Source organism: Mauremys mutica, chromosome 3 (genome assembly GCF_020497125.1).
Source record: "Mauremys mutica isolate MM-2020 ecotype Southern chromosome 3, ASM2049712v1, whole genome shotgun sequence".
Classification (NCBI taxonomy): Eukaryota; Metazoa; Chordata; order Testudines; family Geoemydidae; genus Mauremys; species Mauremys mutica.
The window spans coordinates 210341446-210364812 of record NC_059074.1 but is presented as its reverse complement, the minus strand read 5'-3'; the positions used below and the strand labels follow the sequence as shown (position 1 = coordinate 210364812).

General features: G+C 44.9%; 1 protein-coding gene across 1 annotated transcript in view; it reads left to right on the top strand.

The window, feature by feature from the left end:
* The first annotated feature begins 5364 nt into the window (after window positions 1-5364).
* HNRNPLL (heterogeneous nuclear ribonucleoprotein L like) overlaps window positions 5365-23367 on the top strand; it is a 40373-nt gene continuing 22370 nt past the window's right edge. The window contains exons 1-3 of the mRNA XM_045009835.1: window positions 5365-5783; window positions 19462-19580; window positions 20331-20568. Of these exons, the coding sequence (XP_044865770.1) occupies window positions 5595-5783; window positions 19462-19580; window positions 20331-20568 (546 nt within the window). The 5' untranslated portion in view covers window positions 5365-5594. The remainder of the gene's footprint in view (window positions 5784-19461; window positions 19581-20330; window positions 20569-23367) is intronic.

The window sequence follows — 23367 nt, the reverse complement described above, 5'->3', positions numbered from 1 at the left end:
TCACCCCCCCCCGCTGAGTCCTGACAGACCCCCACGGAACACCCACAATCCAACCTCCCCATTCCCTGCCCCCGCCCCCTCTCTGTGCCCTGACTGTCCCCAGGACTCCCTGCCCCTTATCCAACCCCCCCGGCCCCAGCCTCTTACCCCCGGCTCCCTCCTCACCCGGAGCCTCAGTGCCTCGCCTGACAGCTGCAGCGTGTCTCCGGTGGGGCCTGAGCTCCGTCCCACTCAGAGCCGCGTGGTGAGGGGGCGGGGCTGGGAGCTCCACGCTGAGCGGAAGCAGCTGAGCTCAGCCCAGAGCACGCAGCCCCGCCCCCTCACCACGCGGCTCTGAGGGGGCAGGGCTCAGGGGCCCCGCCGGAGACATGCCGCTTGATGTGCTAGGGGTCGGTTCGCGGCCCGGTTCCTAACAGGCCACAGACTGATACCGGTCCGTGGCCCGGGGGTTGGGGACCCCTGGTTTAGCAGGCCAATGCTGAATCAGATACTACATTTTGAGTGTAAATAAATGGGATACATTTCCATTACTTTTTTCCTTCAAAAGTATGAATGACAAACAGAAAGAATTATTGTTCCAAGCCTGTGCCTTACAGAGGTTAAGGAACAAGACAGAAGTGCAGGATGTAAAGGGATCAGTGTTGCAGCTTGAGAATGAGAAAAAAAAACTTGAAATCCCCATTTGGAATATGCAAACACTGCATCAATCAGTAACACTGGATCTGTGACCAAATGGCACTCCTTGAATCCTTATGCTACACAGAAACATATTGAAACTTTTCTGGCTATTTCCTGTTAGCAGAGGGTAGATTCTACTTAAACAGTGACCACAAATGAGCTTGGTCAATCATTCATTCTCACAAGAACATTTACAAAGAAAGAAACTCAGGCTTAGTCTACACTACTGAGTTAGGTCGACCTAAGGCAGCTTACTTTGACCTTACTCTCTAAGCACCTAAACTAAAATGTCCCTCCCACTGATATGCAAGTTGCCCACTACACTGACTTAACTCCACCTAGGCAAAAGGCAAAGCACTTAAGTTGATGTAGTTAGGTTGATGCAGTATCTATGTAGATACTGCATGGCTTACATCACCAGTTGCCGCTCCAGAACTGACAGACAGAGCCCCACTGCCAGCAGTCCACCAAGGGTGGCGGGACTCCAGTGGGCAGCCCCATACAATGCCCCACTTAAGTCGGTGCAAGTGCTCCTGGTGAGAATGCGCACCGCTGGCGGAAGGAGGGTAGTGTGCACACGAACAGCTGATTTAATTACTGCGGTGGCTGTAGGTCGACCTAACTTAAGTCGATTTAATTGTGTAGTGTAGACATGACCTCATTATCACAGCATGCCACAAAGGCAGCAGAATTTATCTGACTATAATTCACATCTGCAGCAGACAACACCCTGGGAGAATGTCATGCCTGATAAAACCACAAAACCTCAGTCCATATAACTGAAATTTATTAGAAACTTCATATACTGCAGGTAAGTATTTATGTCCAGGATAGAAACGTCTTTGGGATAACATGTACTGGGTACCTAGAAAAAATGGCAAGTACAGAGAAAAGAAAGCTTAATCACAATGGCAATTGATATTAATCTCTGACAAGCTGTCCCTAAAACAGAGGCATAGCTTTAGCTGTTTGGATACCACAATCTTAACAATACACTTGAAAAACTTCCAAGAACCATAGACTGAAAGAAAAGAGACACTGAAAAAGACAGAGGGAAAGATAAATAAAGCAATTCAATAGAATGAAACAGAAAGAACAAAGCCAAGAAAGACAATGGACTAATCAAAAAGAAAAATCCTTCATAACGCCACCCTCCCCCCAGTTGGCAAAGGCTAAACGAATGTGTGAACTCCCTAGCCTCCATTGCGCTACTTTAACCACCGTTCTTCTTTTCATGGGTTAGGCAGTCAAAAGAGTGCTGCATAAAGCCGCCTAAAGGCGCTTTAAGGCTTAGCCATGCACCAAACACAAATAGCATGAAAAGGTAATTCAAGATAGGTATGGGCTCATCAGTGCATCACAGAATCATATAAACTTAGGGCTGGAGAGGACCTCAAGATATAAATGTTAGAAATAGGGGTGCTGCCACATCCCCTGCCTTCAAGTGGTTTCCATCATAAACAAGGTTTACAGTTTGGTTCAATGGCTCACAGCACCCCCACTAAAAAAACTGTTACAGCATCTCTGTCTTGAGAAGTTCCTTCCGGCTCCTACAAACATCAAGGAGACATGTACAACATGAGCTGAGCAGCAGTATATACTCCTTGCGTCATCTGAACATACGCAAGCAGCAAAGGCTGGGGAACAACACATGGCCCTGTTATGGGTTTTTACTAGCACTAATCACCAGGGAAAGTTAGTAATGGATACACACAGCGATAGTACAGGCTGTTATACACTCACAAACCTTGCAGGGTAAATTTGCAATATAGAGTAATCCTTTCTCACGTAACATGGTGAACCCTGGGCCATGTTACCCCACAATGGCACAAGAGCTGACCCTTACCTCCTTCAAAGCAAGGCAGTTTGGAGACTAAACACTGGGTCGGAGGCTGACAGAGCTGCATGAGAGGCTGATCAGAAGTTGGCTCTGTGCCTGCTTCCTTTGCCATTCTCTGGGGTGTCCATGGTAACTCTGTTTACAATAGTGAGGGCGGCTGTCCCTTTTGTGATGGTTATATAACACTTCCCATTCCTCTTACATGGCTCTCCTGCAATTTCCCTGCTGTTTCCTGGGAAAGGGAGGGGGCCAGCTGCCAATATGGGAGAAATGTCATTACTTGTATTCAATGTTATATATTTTGGGGTTCTAGGACTTCCTGAAATTTAAAGTTTCCTGATAATATCTTCTGAGAAATCGCTCCATGAGTAAGAATCTGCTGTTGAACCATTACAGCAGGTATAACCAACCTATATATATTTTATATTTTTGCTATTTGATGCAGCATATGGTTAGGAGATAGCGTTAAGTGATAAGAGCAGGGGAGGCAGGAGACCCAACTCTAACACTGACTTGCTGTGTGATCCTGAGTGAATCACACAGGCTAAAACTTTTAAGTGTCATATCAACTAATTTGGGTGCCTGAATGACTAGGTGTTTCACATGACCTATTGCCTGATTTTCAGTGACGTGCTCAGCACCTGCAGCTCTCTGACTTAAACTGAACTTGTGCAGTATTGTGAACCCCATGCATTAAAAAACCAGGAGTCAGGCCCCCAAAAATCAAGATGTCAGGGCAGCAAGATTTGAGGGGCCTGGTATATCAGTGTTGCCAACTTTTGTGCAAATTCTATGAATTTAAAGCCCCAGTTCCTGGAATCAGGTGATTATGGGAGAATTTCAGCTTTCATTAGAAGAAAAAGTTAAATTTCTAGTCTTTGTAGACGCAGAGAAAAAGCTTGAGAACATGCTCCTGAAGACTGAAACACCAAAAGTTAAATAAAATTTACACAATGTATGTATATATATACACACACACACATATATATATATATAAAATCTCATGATTACAGGTGATCTTTGATTATCAGCAGGTAAGTATGCCCAGTGGTCTGTGATGGGATGGGATCTGAGTTACTACAGAGAATTCTTTCCTGGGTGCTGGCTGGTGAGTCTTGCCCACATGCTCAGGGTTTAACTGATCACCATATTTGGGGTCGGGAAGGAATTTTCCTCCAGGGCAGATTGGCAGAGGCCCTGGAGGTTTTTCGCCTTCCTCTGCAGCATAGGGCACAGGTCACTTGCTGGAGGATTCTCTGCAGCTTGAGGTCTTCAAACCACTATTTGAGGACTTCAATAACTTAGGGCTTGGCTACACTTACAAATTTGCAGCGCTGCAGCAGGGTGTGAAAACACACCCTCTCCAGCGCTGCAAATTGCGGCACTGCAAAGCGCCAGTGTGGTCAAAGCCCCAGCGCTGGGAGCGCGGCTCCCAGCGCTGTCCGTTATTCCCCACAGGGAGGTGGAGTACGGACAGCGCTGGGAGAGCTCTCTCCCAGCGCTGGCGCTTTGACTACACTTAGCGCTTCAAAGCGCTACCGTGGCAGCGCTTTGAAGTGCTAAGTGTAGCCACAGCCTCAGACATAGGTTAGGGGTTTGTTACTGAAGTGGATGGGGGAGATTTTGTGGCCTGCATTGTGCAGGAGGTCAGACTAGATGATCATAATGGTCCCTTCTGACCTTAAAGTCTATGAGTCTTCAATGCTTGGGGGTGACAATGCTGAGGCTGGATTGTGAGGAGAGGTCCACTGTTGGGGGGAGGGGAGGAGGAGGGGTGGAAGGCTGTGCAAAGGGAAGCCCAGTGTGGTGAATGGGTGAGGAGATTAATTAGGAGCAGGGAGATCTCTCCTGGGAAGAGAGATTGGATTTGTTCCCCTTAGAAAAGGAGACATCCTAAAAGTCACCCAATGAAATTAATAGAGAGCAGGTTTAAAACAAACAAAAGGAAGTACTGCTTCTCACAACTGCCAGTCAACCTGTGGAACTCATTGCCAGGGCATGTTGTGACAGCCAAAATTATAACATGGTTCAAAAAAGAATTAGGTGAGTTCATGGAGGACAGGTCCATCAATGGCTACTAGCCAGGATGGGCAGGGCTGCAACCCCATGCTCTGGGCGTCCCTAGCCTCTGCCTGCCAGCAGCTGGGAGCGTAGGCCAGGGGACGGGTCACTCAGTACTCACTCGGGGGCACCCGGCACTGGCCACAGTCGCAGACAGGACCCGGGGCTCGACGGGCCCTCGGGCTGCACGATAGCGAACAGGCTCGGGAAGGCAAAGGGCAGCTCCAGGCCGCCCTGTCTCACCAGTCAAGCACAAGGGCCAAGGTGGCAAATTCAAACCCAGCGCAACTGGGCTAACGAACTTACTGCCGGGGGCTGTCCTTGAGGCCGAAAGCCCATCCGGGCCGCCCTGGGGGCTAGGGCGTTGCCAAGGCTCCGGCGTGGCCCGGGGCCAGTCAGGCTGTCGGGGCGCTGAGGGGGCAGCCATCACGGGGGGGGGCGCAGGGCGAGCGGGGGAACCCGGGGGCACCTCCGCTCACGCCAGCCGCCGGGCCGGGCCCCCCGCGGCACCTGTCACCGTGCGCACAACGCACCCCACGGCCCCGCCCATGGGGCGCCCCCACAGCGGCTGCCGTTACCTCAGCCTTGGCGCCAGGCGCGCGGACGGCACGTGGGACAGGGCAAGCCCCACCCCCTCCCCGGCCGCGTCCCAATCAGGGCCCTGCGCGTGCCCGCTCGCCCGCCGCGTGGGCTAGGAGGCCCGCGCGCTCCCGCCGGCCCGCCCCCTCCGCACGCGCCTCGGCCTCCCTCCTGCCTTCCCTAGCCGCAGTCGCCAGACATCGAAGAACTAGGTGAGGGGGCGGTAGTAGCTCGCGGCGCGTGACGGGCTTGCCGCTCGGCCAATCCTAGCGCGCCCCTCCAGCAGCCCGGCCAATCGCCGTCCGGGAGCGGTTGCCTGGCTGCCGGTGCCGGAGCAGGGAGCGGCGCGGAACGTCGCCGGTGCTGCTGCTGCTGTCCGCGGCCGAGCGACCCCTCCCCGCTGTGTGTGCGCCGCCGGGCCCAGCCTGCCGCCGCCATGTCGTCGCCGTCGTCGTCCGGCGAGCAGTACGAGGAGGAGGAGGACGGCGCCTACGAGAGCCAGGCCAAGCGCCTCAAGCCCAGCGCCGCCGCCGAGGAGGGCGAGATCGAGTACGGCGGCGCCGAGGAAGGCGAGAGCCGCCGGGAGAAAGCGGCGGGCCCCCGCGGAGGGGGCTTCTCGGGCGGGGTGAGAGCGGGGCAGGGTTCCCACTTCCCCCTGAGGAGAGGGGAGAGGAGGGGGCTGTGGGGGGGCAGGAGGTGCTGATCATTGCGCCCCCCACCCATCCCCCCCGGGCCTGTGGGGGGGCAGGAGGTGCTGGGGAAGTGCTGATCATTGCGCCCCCCCGCATCCCCCCGGGCCTGTGGGGGGGGCAGGAGGTGCTGGAGAAGTGCTGATCGTTGCCCCCCCATCCCCCCGGGCCTGTGGGGGGGCAGGAGGTGCTGATCATTGCGCCCCCCACCCATCCCCCCGGGCCTGTGGGGGGGCAGGAGGTGCTGGGGAAGTGCTGATCGTTCCCCCCCATCCCCCGGGCCTGTGGGGGGGCAGGAGGTGCTGGGGAAGTGCTGATCGTTCCCCCCCATCCCCCCGGGCCTGTGGGGGGGCAGGAGGTGCTGATCATTGCCCCCCCCCATCCCCCGGGCCTGTGGAGGGGCAGGAGGTGCTGGGGAAGTGCTGATCGTTGCCCCCCCCATCCCCCGGTCCTGTGGGGGGGCAGGAGGTGCTGGGGAAGTGCTGATCATTGCGCCCCCCCCCCCCGGGCCTGTGGGGGGGCAGGAGGTGCTGATCATTGCCCCCCCCCATCCCCCTGGGCCTGTGGAGGGGCAGGAGGTGCTGGGGAAGTGCTGATCGTTGCCCCCCCCATCCCCCGGCCCTGTGGGGGGGCAGGAGGTGCTGATCATTGCCCCCCCCATCCCCCTGGGCCTGTGGAGGGGCAGGAGGTGCTGGGGAAGTGCTGATCGTTGCCCCCCCCCCATCCCCCGGGCCTGTGGGGGGGCAGGAGGTGCTGGGGAGGATTGTGGGAGATGGTAACCACCCCCCCCCAAGTCAGGGGGCAGGAGGTTTTTCAGGGAGTTGCTGATTTCCCCCCCACACACACCTTTTCATGTCTAGGGGCAGGAGGAGATGCTGATTATTCCCACCATGGGGGGGGGGGGAGGAGGGATGATGCTCACTATTCTCCCTTCACCATGATTGCAGAAGGGGGCCAAGCCCTGCTGTAGTCTGTAAGGTGTAGATCAGGGGTAGGCAGCCTATGGCACGTGTGCTGAAGGCGGCACGCGAGCTGGTTTTCAGTGGCACTCGCGCTGCCCGGGTCCTGGCCACCGGTCCGGAGGGCTCTGCATTTTAATTTTGAATGAAGCTCCTTAAACATTTTAGAAACCTTATTTACTTTGCATACAACAATGGTTTAGTTATATATTATAACCTTATAAAAAGACCCCTTCTAAAAACGTTAAAATGTATTGCTGGCAAGCGAAACCTTAAATTAGAGTGAATAAATGAAAACTCGGCACAGCACTTCTGAAAGAAGAACAGGAGTATTTGTGGCACCTTAGAGACTAACAAATTTATTTCAGGAGATATTTATACATACATGTATGTATAAATATCTCCTGTCTCTGTGTTCCATTCTATGCATCCGAAGAAGTTAGCTATAGCTCACGAAAGCTTATGCTGAAATAAATGTGTTAGTCTCTAAGATGCCACAAGTACTCCTGTTCTTGTTGCGGATACAGACTAACACGACTGCTACTCTGAAAGACTTCTGAAAGTTTGCCGACCCCTGGTGTAGATGGTCTGATTTAGTGTTCCTAGGATTTGTGTCTATTTCATGGTGAGCTCTGTTGCCATTTGAGGTATAGCCATCAAAGACCATGTGCCTACTCATTGCTGGCTGTAGCTATAAAAGCCTGGAAGGGGAGAGAAGGGTTTTTTACCCTGCTCTCTTACATTTTGTCTGGCAAGTTTGGCAACATATGCATAGATTTAAAAAATAATCTAAATCCTTCTCTTTCAATGCACATGTTTGAGCGAGTGTGGGGTTCATTATCATTCCATTTTCCCCTGGCTCCCATGTGCTTTGTGTACATACTTATCACTAAATAGTGAAATGAAATCACTATTCTCTGCACCCATTAATATAGGTTAACCCTGCTTTGGTGTCTTCTCCACATACCTGTATTGGGTTTGTTAGTTAACTATCTAGTTTATTAATTGGTGTGAAATTTTCTCTGCATCGCTCTTCACGGTTGGAAAAAGGATCAGCTGAGATGGTCATTAATGTTCAGTTGAAAATCTTGAAGTTTGAGAAGCCTTTGGATGTTCATTTGTGTTAAAACAAATTTGTTCTGCATCAGAATGTAGGAAACTGAGTTTAGTGTTGTGATTGTTGTGGGGTTTGGTTTTTTTGGTATTATGAAAGAACTTCTGCTGTTAGTGTCCCTCCATCCAGTAAACTTTCTGATGGAGATGATAACACTAAATCAGTTAGAGAAAAGTTCCCTAAACAAACTGCGGTATTGCTACATCATTGATGAAAATTAACTCTTGAGTACTGTAATTGACTCAGTGACAAGCTTTGACACACAACTAGATGGCATTTCTGTGTTTGGATGCAACACAGTAACTTTTGATGCTGCATCTATACATACAAATATGATGGGGGCTAATTTAGCTACAACTCATCAGGAAAGAGATCTTGGAGTCATTGTGGATAGTTCTCTGAAGACATCCATGCAGTGTGCAGCAACAGTCAAAAAAGCAAACAGGATGTTAGGAATCATTAAAGAAAGGATAGAGAATAAGATGGAGAATATCTTATTGCCCTTATATAAATCCATGGTACGCTCACATCTTGAATATTATGTACAAATGTGGTTTCCTTATCTCAAAAAAGATATACTGGCGTTAGAAAAGATTCAGAGAAAGGCAACTAAAATGGTTAGAGGTTTGGAACGGGACCCATATGAGCAGAGATTAAAGAGGGTAGGACTTTTCAGCTTGGAAAAGAGGAGACTAAGAGGGGATATGATAGAGGTATATAAAATTGAATAAGGAAAAATTATTTACTTGTTCCCACAATATAAGAAGTAGGGGTCACCAAATGAAATTAATGGGCAGCAGGTTTAAAACAAATAAAAGGAAGTTCTTCACAGAGCGCACAGTCAACCTGTGGAACTCTTTGCCTGAGAAGGTTGTGAAGGCTAGGACTATAACAGGGTTTAAAAGAGAACTAGATAAATTCATGGAGGCTAAGTCCATTAATGGCTATTAGCCAGGATGGTAAGGAATGGTGTCCCTAGCCTCTGTTTGTCAGAGGGTGGAGATGGATGGCAGGAGAGAGATCACTTGATCATTACCTGTTAGATTCACACCCTCTGGGGCACCTCGCATTGGCCACTGTTGACAGACAGGATACTGGGCTGGATGGACCTTCGGTCTGACCCAGTATGGCCGTTCTTATCTGATAAGTCCAAAATGTTAGGGAATGTTCTAGAGGCATCAATGGACAGAACCCATATTGATTTTGATGAAAACTGGAAAAACCAAAAGTGGGAACTGGGGGATGCATGGAGCCCCTGGCATCTGGTTAGCACACCCATTCGTTTAACCCACTTGTGTAACTGTCTAGAGATCAAAGAATTGGTTGATGGGAGCTGTTAACACTTTCCAGCATAATGCCTCATCTCAGCTCTGGTCTTCCAGTACAATTTTAAAATGTTGACACCATTAAAGTCTGGCAGGAGGGATAGCTCAGTGGTTTGAGCATTGGCCTGCTAAACCCAGGGTTGTGAGTTCAATCCTTGAGGGGGCCACTTAGGGATCTGGGACAAAATCAGCACTTGGTCCTGATAGTGAAGGCAGGGGGCTGGACTCAATGACCTTACAGTTCTAGGAGATAGGTATATCTCCTATTATTATTTATTATTATTATAAGTCTTCTTTCAGACAGAAAGAAAAAAAATAAGTATGGGGGCAGGGGAATGTTAGAGAGAGTGGGATGGCACATAGAACCCCTGCCATGGGGGCAGTGGCGAACACTGGTAAGGTAGGGATACAGCTCCTAGCATGTGGCTGAAGGAGGACTGTGTGGGAGAATACATTGAGCCTCTAGCATCAGGGAAGAGAGGTTTCAGGGAGTCTGAAATAATGGTGATAGGAAGGTGGCACAGCTTAGCTTGTAGTAGGCAATAGAAAAATGCAAGTAGTCCCTGGTTTGTGCAGTGTGCTTGGCCTACAGAAGCAACAGTGTCCAACTCTCTAGAGTATAAACAGGCAAAACAAGTTGCTTGCTTTCTAACTTTGCCGTTTTTGTCACTTTACCTTTCGGATATTTCCGAAGGAAACAAAAAAAGAGACAAGGTGGTGAGTAGAGGAGGGAGTCTGCAGTGTGGGAAATGTGGAGCTTGATGTATCGAGTCGAGTGGAGTGGTCTGGAGAGGATAATCTGGCTGTAGCGGGGTAAAAAAAAAGGGGGAAAGGCAGGCGTACAAGGAAGAAGAGAAGAGTGAAGAGGTAAAAAAGCACAGAGAGCTAAAGTGAATACTGAAAGGGAAAATATGGGGGAGAAAGAAAAAAAGTGTAAACAGGTGAGACCAACTGGAAGACGGAAAAAAATTAATAGAAACAAATAGCAAATTTTAAAAGATTTATAGAAAATCTGAATTGGATTTTGAAATTGTGAATTGAAGACTAAAGGGGGGGAGACAGTAAAAATACAAGAGGAGACAGATCCAAAACATTATTTAAAGTAGTAATGTGACTCAATGCCCAGGTATTACAGCAATTCAGTGAAGTTGCTTCTGTTGAAATCTTTATATGTGAACCTTGTTTGTGCCTCAAGTGCTGGGTTACATCAGCTCTTGATGCTGCAGTTCTACAGAAGTGCTCTCAGCTTCAGTTATATAGTTATTTTTATTTTACTGGTCTCTTGTTGGAGGAGGGCGGGGGGGGCACATCATGTCTTTGTCTTATCACCCAGCCTTGGGTGGGTAGATAAGGACCCTATATTTCTAATTTTAAAAAATATTCTTAATCATGTTTATTATGGTAGTGCCAAAGGGCCAGCCAACAATGAGGTCCCATTGTACTTGTCATTGTACAGACAAGGAGTAGTAGATGGTTCCTTCCCCAAAGAGCTTACAATTTAAATATACAAGACAGAAGGGTTATAACATACAAGCAGAATGAACAGTGTGATGGTGGCAAATGTCATGCTAGCTCTACTCTTTGTGTGTGTGGGGGGGGTTACTTGAGGAGGGGATAAGTTAAGTAGAAAGATGGGGGCGGGCAGGGGAGAAGAGGGTAAGGGGGACAGGTGGGGAGTGAAGTTGAGGCGAAGAGACTGAGGGAGAGTCCAGAAGGAAAGGGTGGGAACAAACAGGCAGTCAGCCCAGGGCCAAGAAATCCAGTCAGAACTGTAGAAATACACCAAATAGACAGTGAGTCTACTATCAACTGATGTTCTGGAAATTAAAAGCGAAATTCAGCTATATTTACTGCTGAGTAAAGTTGGTAACACTAATTAATCTAGTCTGCTGGATTTGGTGCAGGATAAGATTGTTGTGCCTGGTGGAACTGGTAGTACCATCCTACGAGGCAAAGGAGTTGATGCAGAGAGACCTCTGTGTAAAAAGAGAACATTGATAATGATTACAATCTCTACATAAACCCACAAGGCTTTTTTTCAGATGGAATCAATCTGCAAATGCTGTAAATAACTGCATTTTTATGTTGCTTAGCTGCCTTGATATCTGTAGGTCAAGATATGGTGACCACTAGAGCATAGGAACTATAATGGCGATGTCCTGAATAGCTGCGGTATGCGTCATTGACAGCGATGACTGCTTTTTCAGACCATTTGTGTTTCTTTTCTTGTACTGATAGCTATTTAAGGGGGAGGTCACAGGTGCCATAGTACTTTGACAACTGCAGCGCCTTTTACAATAGCTCTGCTATAATCTATGTCTGCTGTTCTGGGTAATCATTACAATGCTTTTTGCACACTTTTATCTTTTGCTTCAGCATATATCATGAATAAGGCTAAGATTTTGTCACGGTTATTTTTAGTAAAAGTCACAGACAGGTCACAGGCAATAAACAAAAATTCATTGAGCCCATGACCTATCCGTGACTTTTTATTAAAAAAATAACCGGGGGCAGGTCTAAATAGGGGGAAGGAATGGAGTCCCATGGTGGGGGAAACTGACAGGCCAAGACCCCCATCTCCAGCAGCTGTAGTGGGGGCTGCAGCCATGGAGAGGCGCACAGCCCCCCCGCTCCGGAGAAGGCCGCAGCTGCAGGACACACAGCTCATGCTGCAGCTTCTGCCAGGCGGCTGGGGCGCGCAACCCTGGCTGGAGTTGCAGGGTTGGGGTGCACAGCCCTGGCTATAGCTGCCGGGCAAGGGTGCGGGGTGCCGACTGCAGTCTCCTCTCCCCCCTTCTTTCTCCCCTCCCCCCAAAAAAAACCACAGAGTAGGGGCTGTAGGATCCTGATTCCAGCCATCCAGCTTGCTGTTGCAGCAGGGCAGGGGCACAGTCCTGCCTCCAGCCCCCGCTTCAGCTGTCAGCAGCTGAAGTCACAGCGGTCCGGTAAAGTCATGGAATCCGTGACTGCTGTGACCTCCATGAGTAAAATCGTAGCCTTAACCGTGACTCTTCTGTAGGTTTTGTGGCTTCCTGACTTAGGGCTGAACTACACACAGTTCTTGTACCGCTACAACAGCGGTTCTCAAACTTTTGTACTGGTGACGTCTTTCACATAGCAAGCCTCTATGTGCGACCCCCCCCTTTATAAATTTAAAACACTTTAAAACATATTTAACACCGTTATAAATGCTGGAGGCAAAGCGAGATTTGAGATGGAAGCTGACAGCTCGCAACCCCCATGTAATAACCTCGTGACCCTCTGAGGGGTCCTGACCCCCAGTTTGAGAACCCCTGCGTTACAACTATATTGGTTTAATTAAAGCAGCACAACCCTAGTGTGAACACAGTTATAAGAATGGCCATAGTGAGTCAGACCAGTGGTCCATCTAGCCTAGTATCCTGTCTTCCACCAGTGGCTGGTGCCAGATGCTTCAGCAGGAATGAACAGAATAAATTAATTGAGTGATCCATCCCCTGTCACCCAGCTTCTGGCAGTCTCATGGATTTTTAAGGCCAGAAGGGACAATCATGATCATCTATTCTGATTTCCTGCACGTTGCAGGCCCCAGAACCTTGCCCATCCACTCCTGTAATAGACCCATAATCTCTGGCTGAGTTACTGAAGTCCTCAAATCATGTTTTAAAGACTTCAAGTTAAAGAGAATCCACCATTTACTCTAGTTTAAACCTGCAAGTGACCCATGCCGCAGAGGAAGCGAAAAACTGCCAGGGTCTGTGCCAGTCTGACCCAGGAGAAAATTCCTTCCTGACCCCAAATATGGTGGTCACTTGGACTCTAGGCATGTCATCAAGAACCAAGTGCCAGATACTTGGGAAAGAATTCTCTCTAGTAACTCAGAGCCCCCCCCTTTCTAGTGTCCCATTGCTGGCTGCTGAGAGTTATTTGCTATTAGCAGTCGCAGATGGGCTACATGCCATTGTAGGCAGTCTCACTATACCATCCCCTCCATAAACTTGTCAAGCTCAGTCTTGAAACCAGTTAGGGTTTTTTGCCCCCACTGTTTCCCTTAAAAGTCTGTTCCAGAACTTCACTCCTCTGATGGCTAGAAAACTTGGGGCTTGGCTACACTCGAAACTCCAAAGCACTGCCACGGGACCGCTCCCGCAGCAGCGCTTTGAAGTGCAAGTGTGGTCGTGGCGCCAGCGCTGGGAGAGAGCTCTCCCAGCGCTGCAGGTACTCCACCTCCCTGAGGGGATTAGCTTACAGCGCTGGGAACACGGCTTACACTGGCGGCTTACAGCGCTGTAACTTGCTGCACTCGGGGGTGTTTTTTCACACCCCTGAGCGAGAAAGTTGCAGCGCTGTAAAATGCAAGTATAGCCAAGGCCTTGGTCTAATTTCAAACCTAAACTTGTTGACGGTTAATTTATATCCGTTTATTTTTGTGTTAACATTGGTGCTTAACTTAGATAACTCTTCTCCCTCCCTGGCATTTATCCTTCTGATGTATTTATAGAGAACAATCATATCTCCCCTCAGCCTTTGTTTGGTTAGGCTAAACAAGACACACTCTTTGAATCTCCTCTCATAAGATAGGTTTTCCATTCCTCTCATCATCCTAATAGCCCTTCTCTGCACTTGTTCTAGTTTGAATTCATCTTTCTTAAACATGGCATGGGGGACCAGAACTGCACACAGTATTCCAGATGAGGTCTCACCCATGCCTTGTATAATGGTACTAACACTTCCTGCTCTCTACTGGAAATACCTCACCTGATACATCCTAGGATTGCATTAGCCTTTTTCACAGCTGCATCCATATTGGTGGCTCATAGTCATCCTGTGATCGACCAATACACCCAGGCCTTTTTCCTCCCTTGTCACTTCCGACTGGTAAGACCCCAGCTTATAGCAAAAATTCCTGTTGTTAGTCCCTAAGTGCATGACCTTGCAATTTGTGCTATTAAATTTCATCGTATTTCTATCACTGTAGTTTTCGTGATTGTCTAGATCTTCTTGTGTGATATTCCGGTCCTCCGTACTAGCAATACCTCACAATTTTTTGTCATCTGCAAATTTTATTAGCACACTTCCACTTTTTGTGCCAACGCCATTAATGAAAATGTTAAATAATATTGGTTCCAAGACCAATCCCCGAGGAACTCCACTAGCAACCTCCCTCCAGCCTGACAAGTCACCTTTCAGTGTGACCTGTTGTAATCTCCCCTTTAACCAGTTCCTTGTCCACCTTTCAGTGTTCATATTAGTCTCCATCTTTTCCAATTTAACTAATAATTTCCCATGTGGAACTGTATCAAGTGCCTTACTGAAATCCAGATAGATTAGATCTACTGCATTTCCTTTGTCTAAAAGAAATCTTCTCAAAGTGAGAGATCCTGTTGGTTTGGCACAAGCTACCATTTGTAATACCATGTTGTATTTTATCCTAATTACCATTTACCTCTGTGTTCCTCACTACTGTCTCATTCAAAATTTATTCCAAGATCTTGCATACAATTCAGGTCAAACTAACAGGCCTCTGGTTTCCCTGAACACTTTTTTCCCCCTTTCTTAAAAATAGATTTTATATTGGTAATTCTTCAGTCCTAGGGTATGACCCCCAAGTTTATGGAGTCATTAAAAAATCTTTGCTACTGGACTTGCAATTTCATGTGCCAGTTCCTTTAATATACTTGGATGCAGATTATCCAGGCCCCTGATTTGGTCCCATAAAGCTGTTTTAGTAATTTCTACTTCCATATCCTCATTTTCAGTCAGTAGTTTAGGGACACTCAGCATTTATAATGGTGTTAAATTAAAACCACTTTTTAATACATTTATGGGGTGGGGGAGGGGTTGCACTCAGAGGTTTGCGATGTGAAAGGGGTCACCAGTAAAAAAAAAAAAAAAAAAAAAAAAAGTTTGAGAACCACTGAGATTCATTCTCTCTTTCTCTCTCTTTATCTATATCTATATAAAAAAATATTAAACTTTTATCCCATAAAGGTTTATATATTAGTGTAGCTTATTCTTGTAGATATACATTTATAGCAGTACAAAATTGTTGAGACCAATCCTTACACACATGGGTGTCATCTTATTGTAATGTATCCTCATCCTGCTTCCCATCACATCCTCGCACATCTGATTGAACAATCGCAAGTGGGGCTGAATCAGGAGCCTTCAGGTGGTAGTCCTGTTAGCCTTAAAGGTTGCAAATCCTGCTAAACACCTCATACACGCAAGAGACTGAGATTTTTGTTACCTCTTTCCCACTCTTTCCACAAGGAACTTCTGCCAGTATTATCCCTGAGCTGCTACAAGTACTGTGACTTTCTGTTCTGTGGGTCCCTCCACATTTTATGCATGGGGATTCTTGAGCATTAATATGGCATTTATTCCCCCTCCAAACCTTCAGCTCCATCAGCAGGAGGTTGGTCTTCCCGGGTGACACTTGATAAGGGGGAACTTGTGTTTTGGGAGCCACTTGGCTAACCAAAATAGGGATGTCTGCAGGAGGTAGCTTTGGCTGCCCATAGTCATTGTCAGAATGAATGAGGTTGTGACTGGCTGGGTCTCTGTGACACTGCTGGCCTTCTGAGCACACTGATATAATTATGCTTGGCAGAAGTTGATTTTTATTTCTTATAATTTTGACAGATAATGTTGATTATTATTAAGCATTTTATTTTTATCTATTTTTAAATTTTCACATTTGTGCAAATTTATTAGGTGTAGACAATAATGACAGACATTGAAATTGTAAAAGTTAAAGCTTTATAACCCTTAGCACACAAATTGCCAACATCTTGTGTTTAAAATATACAAAGTAAATCTCCTTAAATCAAACTTTAAAAAATTCTCGTGGCATTTTTTTCCTTTGCCTATCTGTAATTTCAATTATCGATGGAAATATTTTTTCATTGATTTCACTGTACACAAAAACCAACATAGTGCTGGTGTGGACAGCGCTTAGATCGCTGGGGGGGGGGGGTGTTTCTTTTTCACACCCCTGAGCGATGTAAGTTAGATCAACTTAAGTGGTAGTGTAAACTTGCCCTGAGATTCCCTCAATATTGAGATGCAACACCTTGAGAGCAGACCCCAGTGATAAGGTTTGTAATGCTAATGGGGACCAATTGGATGATGATTCCGTCAGGCTGTATTTGTCTTTCACTTTTTACAATGAGAACTTGAGCTTACATTTTGCATTTACAACAAGGAGTACTTGTGGCACTTTAGAGACTAACAAATTTATTTGGGCATCAGCTTTCGTGGGCCTGATGAAGTGCCCATGAAAGCTTATACCCAAATAAATTTGTTCGTCTCTGAGGTGCCACAAGTACTCCTCATTGTTTTTACTGATACAGACTAACACGGCTACCACTCTGAAACCTATCATTTTGCATTTAGTTTACTTTAGCTTTGCTTTTCACTGCTTACAGGGGATGCCATGTGAAGGCAGTGACATTTACTGTTAATCTAATCCTTCCAAGTTTAGACATAATCTTTGGCAGGAGCCACATCTTGCACATTTGTGGACTGCTTTTAAGTTCATGTGCACATAATTTAGTATAGACGCAGTGATAGTGGAATAAAAGTTCCTTATACCAATTTAGCTTATTTCCTTTCCCGTATGGACAAACTGCATCCACATTAGGTGATTTGTACTGCTTTAACTGTATCAGTATGGTTAAAGTGTTACAGTTTGCTTGTGTAGATAAGTCCAAAGCCTCAGTTGCATATCTGTGTGCCTAACTCTTGAGATACATAGTACTTGTAAATCTGTTCTTAAATATTTATCACCATAGCTTAAACAAATTTAAAAATAAATGCATTAGCATCTGAGGCATTCTTCTTTACTTTGTATTTTTTGTTCTTAGCTTCCGAAACAACAGTTGAGGAAAGGGAATTTATGGTTCCTAACTGTGGTCTGTCGAGCACTTACAGCCTACAGTGCTGGCTCTCCTTTTTTCTTGCTGCTTCCACAGTGTCCACACAAATAATTTGAACTATTTATACTACTATGCTGGATCCTAAACTGGCTAACCCCTCAGGAAAGAGTTTAATCTCATTATAGGCAGCTTAAGGAAAACTTCAACTCAATGCTAGTGGCTACATAAGTGGGGAATAAGAAGTCAGCCTAGCTGCTTTTGCCATTGGCCTGTGCTGTGCAGAAAGAGGAAACAGGTGATGCTCTCCATGGCTGGAGTGGAACTAGATTTGCTACCAACCAGCAGGAGAGGACAGAATAAAGAACAGAATAAGAGGAAAATAGAAACTTCTGAGTATTTCCCTCAACTTTCCACAATCTTTAAACACCTGCAGCTGAAAGTATAATAATCTTCTGTTTAATTTTATAGCTGTTGCTTTAGACCTCAAAGATAGTGGATTTAATTAAGGAAGTTGTTGTAGTGATTTATGCAAATATGATTGGTGCTCTTCCCCGCCACAGCCACCACCACTCGTCTTCAAAGAACACGTGTTGCAGTTTAAAACAATATAATCCTGCAAGTATCTACAACAATCTGCAACTAAAATTAAGATTACAAAGTAATTTACTCACTGGCTGTCCAGGGTTTGCAGATTCTGAGGTTGTTCATAAGGATTACAGTGTCAAAGCCATTTGCAGTTTGTAATTGCAGATACTGAGGACTGTAATCTTGGAAATATCACTAACACCTCAAAAATCAGTTGTTCAAAGGGAAGAACTCTGGATTTAAAGAGAAATTACAAATCTTGCTTTTGCAAGAAACTCATGTTCAATGTAGTTACTGCATATTTACAAATAAGTATATAATCCACAAGTAAAATAGATGTGGGTTTAAACTTGCAGTCAATTTCCTTGAATTTGCAGGCTCAAAAAAAGGTGGTGGGAAGGGAAGATAAGGACATCTTGAACTATAAGAAAGACAATCTTAGAAGCTAATTTATGCAAAACTTTTTACTAATTGCTTATCCTGAGGGGGCTTGAGGACCCCAGGTCAAGGCATCTACACCGTAGTTGGAAAACATTACACTTTTGCATGGATATATTTCCAGAAAACAGACTTGGTTAAAATTATATTGTTTAACTTCATATTGGACTAATCTACAGTGTGGCAGGAGTTGACCACAACAGCTGTTTGTGTCACAACTTATTTAGTATGCCTTTAATATCTAATTTTTTCCTGCTAGCTTTGGATCTTTCAATGTCTGTTCCCTCTTCAGTTTATTCATCTTTTCTGTCTTTGGGCTGAAATTTACCATCCTTGTTCTTATCTCAAGGATGCACAGGGAAAGATTAACTAAAAAGTACCACCTGAGCTATTCAATCATGCATAAACATGGTGATTGTACTTAAAGGAAACCAGGATGCTTTTGTGCTAATGACCTGGCATATACAGTTCTTATTGCAGACCATTTGTGAGGGATGGTAGTGAAGGAATTGGTTGAGTAATGAAATTATTTGATAACATTAAGTTCTGAAAATCTTCATTGTGGGAGTTATGCTGTGTCATCGAGACACTGAATCTTCTTAAAGTAGTTAATCACAGAGGTTGTGTACAAATGTCCCCTAGGATCAGAAAACAGGATATAAAATATATAAACATTTGTGAGTTTTTTTAAGTGCTGACTCCTTAGGTATAATTCTGATTAAGTGCTGATGTAGCCCTCAGTGATGTGAGGAAAGTGCATAATCACATAAGATACAGGGCCTGTAGTCAATTAATTGGTATTCTTCCTGCATAGTGTGAGAAAATGTTGTTGAAACTCAGATCCTGTCTACAGTAGGAAAATGACCCATAGCAGTTCAGATTTCAGTAATGGATCTTCTCAGTCCCCTTGTCCTCTGCGCATCACCAACAAAAATTGGCTTAAACTAGATTGGAAGAATATAAAAAAAGGTTGTTCAGGCTTATCTGTGTTTGCATCCAAACAATTTTCCTTCCCAGTTGAGGAGAGTATATTCCACAGTAGAAATCTTTTGTAATCTATGGTTCACTTCCTTGTATAGACAAGGTCTTACTAATGCAGATGACCAAACTTGGAAACTGGGGTCTTGGTTAACTGGTTAATTTTGAAGGGAACCTAGATACCCAACTCAGCAACATGCTTGGTCTGACTCACTTGACTCTTCGTGTGTGTTAGATCTTGTGGATGGCTGGAGGCACTTTTGCTGTGGAGAGGTCGGACATTTACTTACATGTGGTTAATTATAGCTGTGTTTTAAGTTCTGGTATAAACTAGAAAAATTTTGTGCTTTTGTTAGGATGTGGGTGGAAGTCATCACAAAGTTTCTATTTCTCCTGTCGTCCATGTCCGAGGACTCTGCGAATCAGTTGTAGAAGCGGACCTTGTGGAGGCTCTTGAAAAATTTGGAACTATATGGTATGTTGACAGTAGTAAAACCATGTCTCTGGTGGCTCAAGGCAGGTTGGGAGCTTTGGTGGTAAGATTGCTTTTGAGAACAAAGCTAAATGATCTGCTAGACTTGCAATGGGATCCCTAATCTCAAAATGGCCATTTTTATCAATAATTAAGTCGGTAGCACAGGAATACTGAACTTCTTGGCAATGTCTCTAACTGCAGGCATTGTACATTCAACACTGCATGTCTGCAGTCAGACTTTCAATAGTTAACTATAAGAATAGTTATGCTAGAGTTAGAGGTTTCTCGCACTCTGATACTGTGTCAAAGTGTGATCTCTTTTTGCTATTTTCACTTGACCATCCATGGCCTTTTACTAGCTACAATTTAAAAACATTTGTATTGGAAGTAAAATCTTTAGCTAGTTACAGTTCTAGCAGGGCTAGTATATATCATTCATATCAGCTAGTTGTGAACATTACAAGCTTTAGTAGACTAATATTTAACTCTTTATATTCTGAAAACACTACTTGTTGCTTATCTAACTTACTGATAAGTTGTTTAACTTTTTTGTACAAATGTACTTTATAATTATAGTTACATGACTTGATTTAGGAAATGGAATGAAAGTTACTAACTTATGAAGGGAGACCAGATGTCTTACACTAGGGAATTAAAAAAAAAAATTAACATTGTTCCATTTATGACAAGCAATCTTAAGAAAAAGCATATCAGGAGAACTTACTCTGTTTTTTTTTTTCTACTGACCAGCTATGTCATGATGATGCCATTTAAACGCCAGGCTTTGGTGGAATTTGAAAACATAGAAAGTGCCAAGAAGTGTGTGACATTTGCCGCAGATGAGCCAGTGTATATTGCTGGACAACAAGCTTTTTTCAACTATTCTACAAGCAAAAGGATCACTCGGCCAGGGAACACAGATGATCCATCAGGTGGAAACAAAGTTCTCCTATTGTCAATTCAAAATCCTCTCTACCCAATTACAGTGGTATGTTTCTTTAAATTTTTTTTAAAACCTTTCAATTTCACTTCCAGTGTATACCCTTTATTGTTATAATTATGTAATGTATTTACGTGAGTCAGAAGAATTATGGGTATCCATATAAGCTGTTTGATATGCAGTCAGTTTTGGTGTATTTTTTGTTACAACAGTGAATTCAAGTGAAGCATGTACATATCAGATTTCTCCAGAGATGCAACTAGTATTCAGGATGCATCCATTTGTATGAAGGTACAGTTTATAAGACCCTGTGCTATATATCCAAAACATTGGTTATGCTTGCAGAAAGTAAAACAATCTGATTTACAGGTTTGACTAATTGGAGTCAGGAGTATATGGCACTCCTTTTTAATGGATTTTTTTCATTGTTAACCTTGCCCCCTAAAACTAGCTGCTTCTTGCTTGTGTGCTCATAAAACTTGCTACCATTTAATATGCTCTAAGTACATAGAACATTTTTAGTAATATTTGCTTAAGGCAACTATTAATATTCTATCAGAGCAAGTTATTATGAGCAGAAAACAGTCCAACAGAACTCTCTCAATCACAAATATTCTTAACGGCTTAAAATCTGAATGGCATTCCCCTTGTTATAGCAATACGTTTGGAATGTCTTTCAGAAAGTATTTAGCAACTTATAATATTTCAAAATCCTGGCCACTGAACCCTTCAGAGATTGCATAATACCTCTGAAGCAAGATAGGATGAGCACAGCTATTACGCAGTATCTTTGAAGACTTCTGTTTTGTTAGCTCTGCACTTAACCCTAGCAGGCAATCAACTAAAATCATAAGAATGGCTACACGGGGTCAGATCAATGGTCTATCTAGCCCAGTATCCTGTCTTCTGACAGTGGCCAATGCCAGGTGCTTCAGAAGCAATCATCGAGTGATCCATCGATTACTAAAACTTACTTTAAAAGTTACAACTACTTGGACACACATCAGACATTTATATTCAAATGTATTCTAAAAAAATCCCACTTTCTCTTTATTCCCATTACAGGGCATGAGAACCTGGAGTTTTGACCATGGGTGTTATCTCACTATTTAACTGGCTTATTTTCTAGCCATCAGTTGGTTAGAAACCAAGGCAATAGATTGTCTGGGTTTTGTGATGTCACAATTTGTCATTGCATAAAACATCCCTCTTTACTTTTGATATTTTGACATGTTGCACATTGCACTAGCCTGGGTACAGCTTCTCATGCAAAGAGCAGTGGAAATACAAGACACCCTCTTATTTGTATTTTTCCACTTTCTGGAGATGAAATTCAAGTCCTTTTAATCATTCATCACTACTATCAAAGGTTGGGGCTGAAAATGGGGCTTTTATAAATTATGAATTAAACTTTGAATGCCATGTGCTATAGCACTACAAAAACATAATTCTTGCAATCAGAGGCTTTTTCTGCATTCAGTGATAGGACAGGCACGCCACCTGCAAATACTTCGGTTTGGGTGAATACATTTATTATTAGTATTATCACAGTGCCTAGGAGCCCTATTCATGGACCAGGACCCCAGACCCATTATGCTACGTGCTGTACAAACACAGAACAAAAATATGGTCCATGACCCAAGAGCTTATGATCCAAGTATAAAACAAGAAACTACAGAGTGGGGAGTACAAGGAAACAGTGAATCTGTATTAATCAGCATGATCGGCAGAGGACTCAACACACCAACAGCCTAGCCATGGTCAAGTTTTTTATGGGCATCACATAAGAAGAGAGTTTTGAAGGAGGATAATGAGTTAATTTTGCAGGTGTTTGTAGGGAGCTCCTCCTGGACGTTAGGGGCAGCATGGGAGAAAGCATGAAGGTGTTTGTTTGAAAATTTAACAAGAGGGGCCAATCAGTAATGGAAATTGACATCTTGACAGCAAATGAGATGATAGGGTAGAGATAGACTGTAAAGGGCCTTGAAAGTAAAGGCAAAGCAGTTTGTTTGATGTGATAGGGAAGAAGGAGCCAGTGGAGGGATGGCACAATCAAAACAATGGCTAGGAAAACCTTTGCAGCAGTATTCTGAAAGGGCTAGGTTGCATTTGTCAAGGCCAGAGAGACAGAGGTTGCAGCTGTCAAGATGAGAGTTTTAGCAGTGCGAATGGATAAGTAAGGCCTTATTTTAGAGATGAAATGCATAAAGAATTGGCATGAATGAGACACAGGCTGGATGTGAGGACCTAGAGAGAAGCCTGTGTTGAACATGAGGCACAGGTTATAGGCCTGAGTGGCAGGCCGGGATAGTGGTGGTGTCCACAGTGATTGAGAAAGGAGGGAGTGGGGAGGGCATTTGTGGGCAGGATTAGGAGCTCAGTATTAGCCATGTTGAGTTTAAACTGATGTCTGAGTCTCCATTAGGAGGTATTAGAAAGTCAGGCTGAGATGAAATTGTAGGCCATAGTTTGCTCACCCCGGCATAGAGAGAGAGGAATTCTCCTTTTGTGGCCTGAGCTATATCCTGGAGTGAAGCCTAATACTTGCGTGAATGCTTCCTTTAGTGAGTCTTAAACTGTTTGTATTGGTGAACCCTTTCACACAGCATGCCTCTGAGTGCGACACCCCCTCCCCCTTATAAATTAAAAACAGGGATTTTTAATTTAATTTAATCTTAATTTAATGTAATGTGGGCACAGGACTGACAGCTCATGACCTCCAGGTAATAACCTCGTGACCCTCTGTGGGTTCACAACCCCCAGTTTGAGAACCCCTGGTTAAGAGGTTATGTATTTTAGAAATTGAAAACAGACAATCTTCCTTTGAGGGAGTTGACTGTTCTTGAT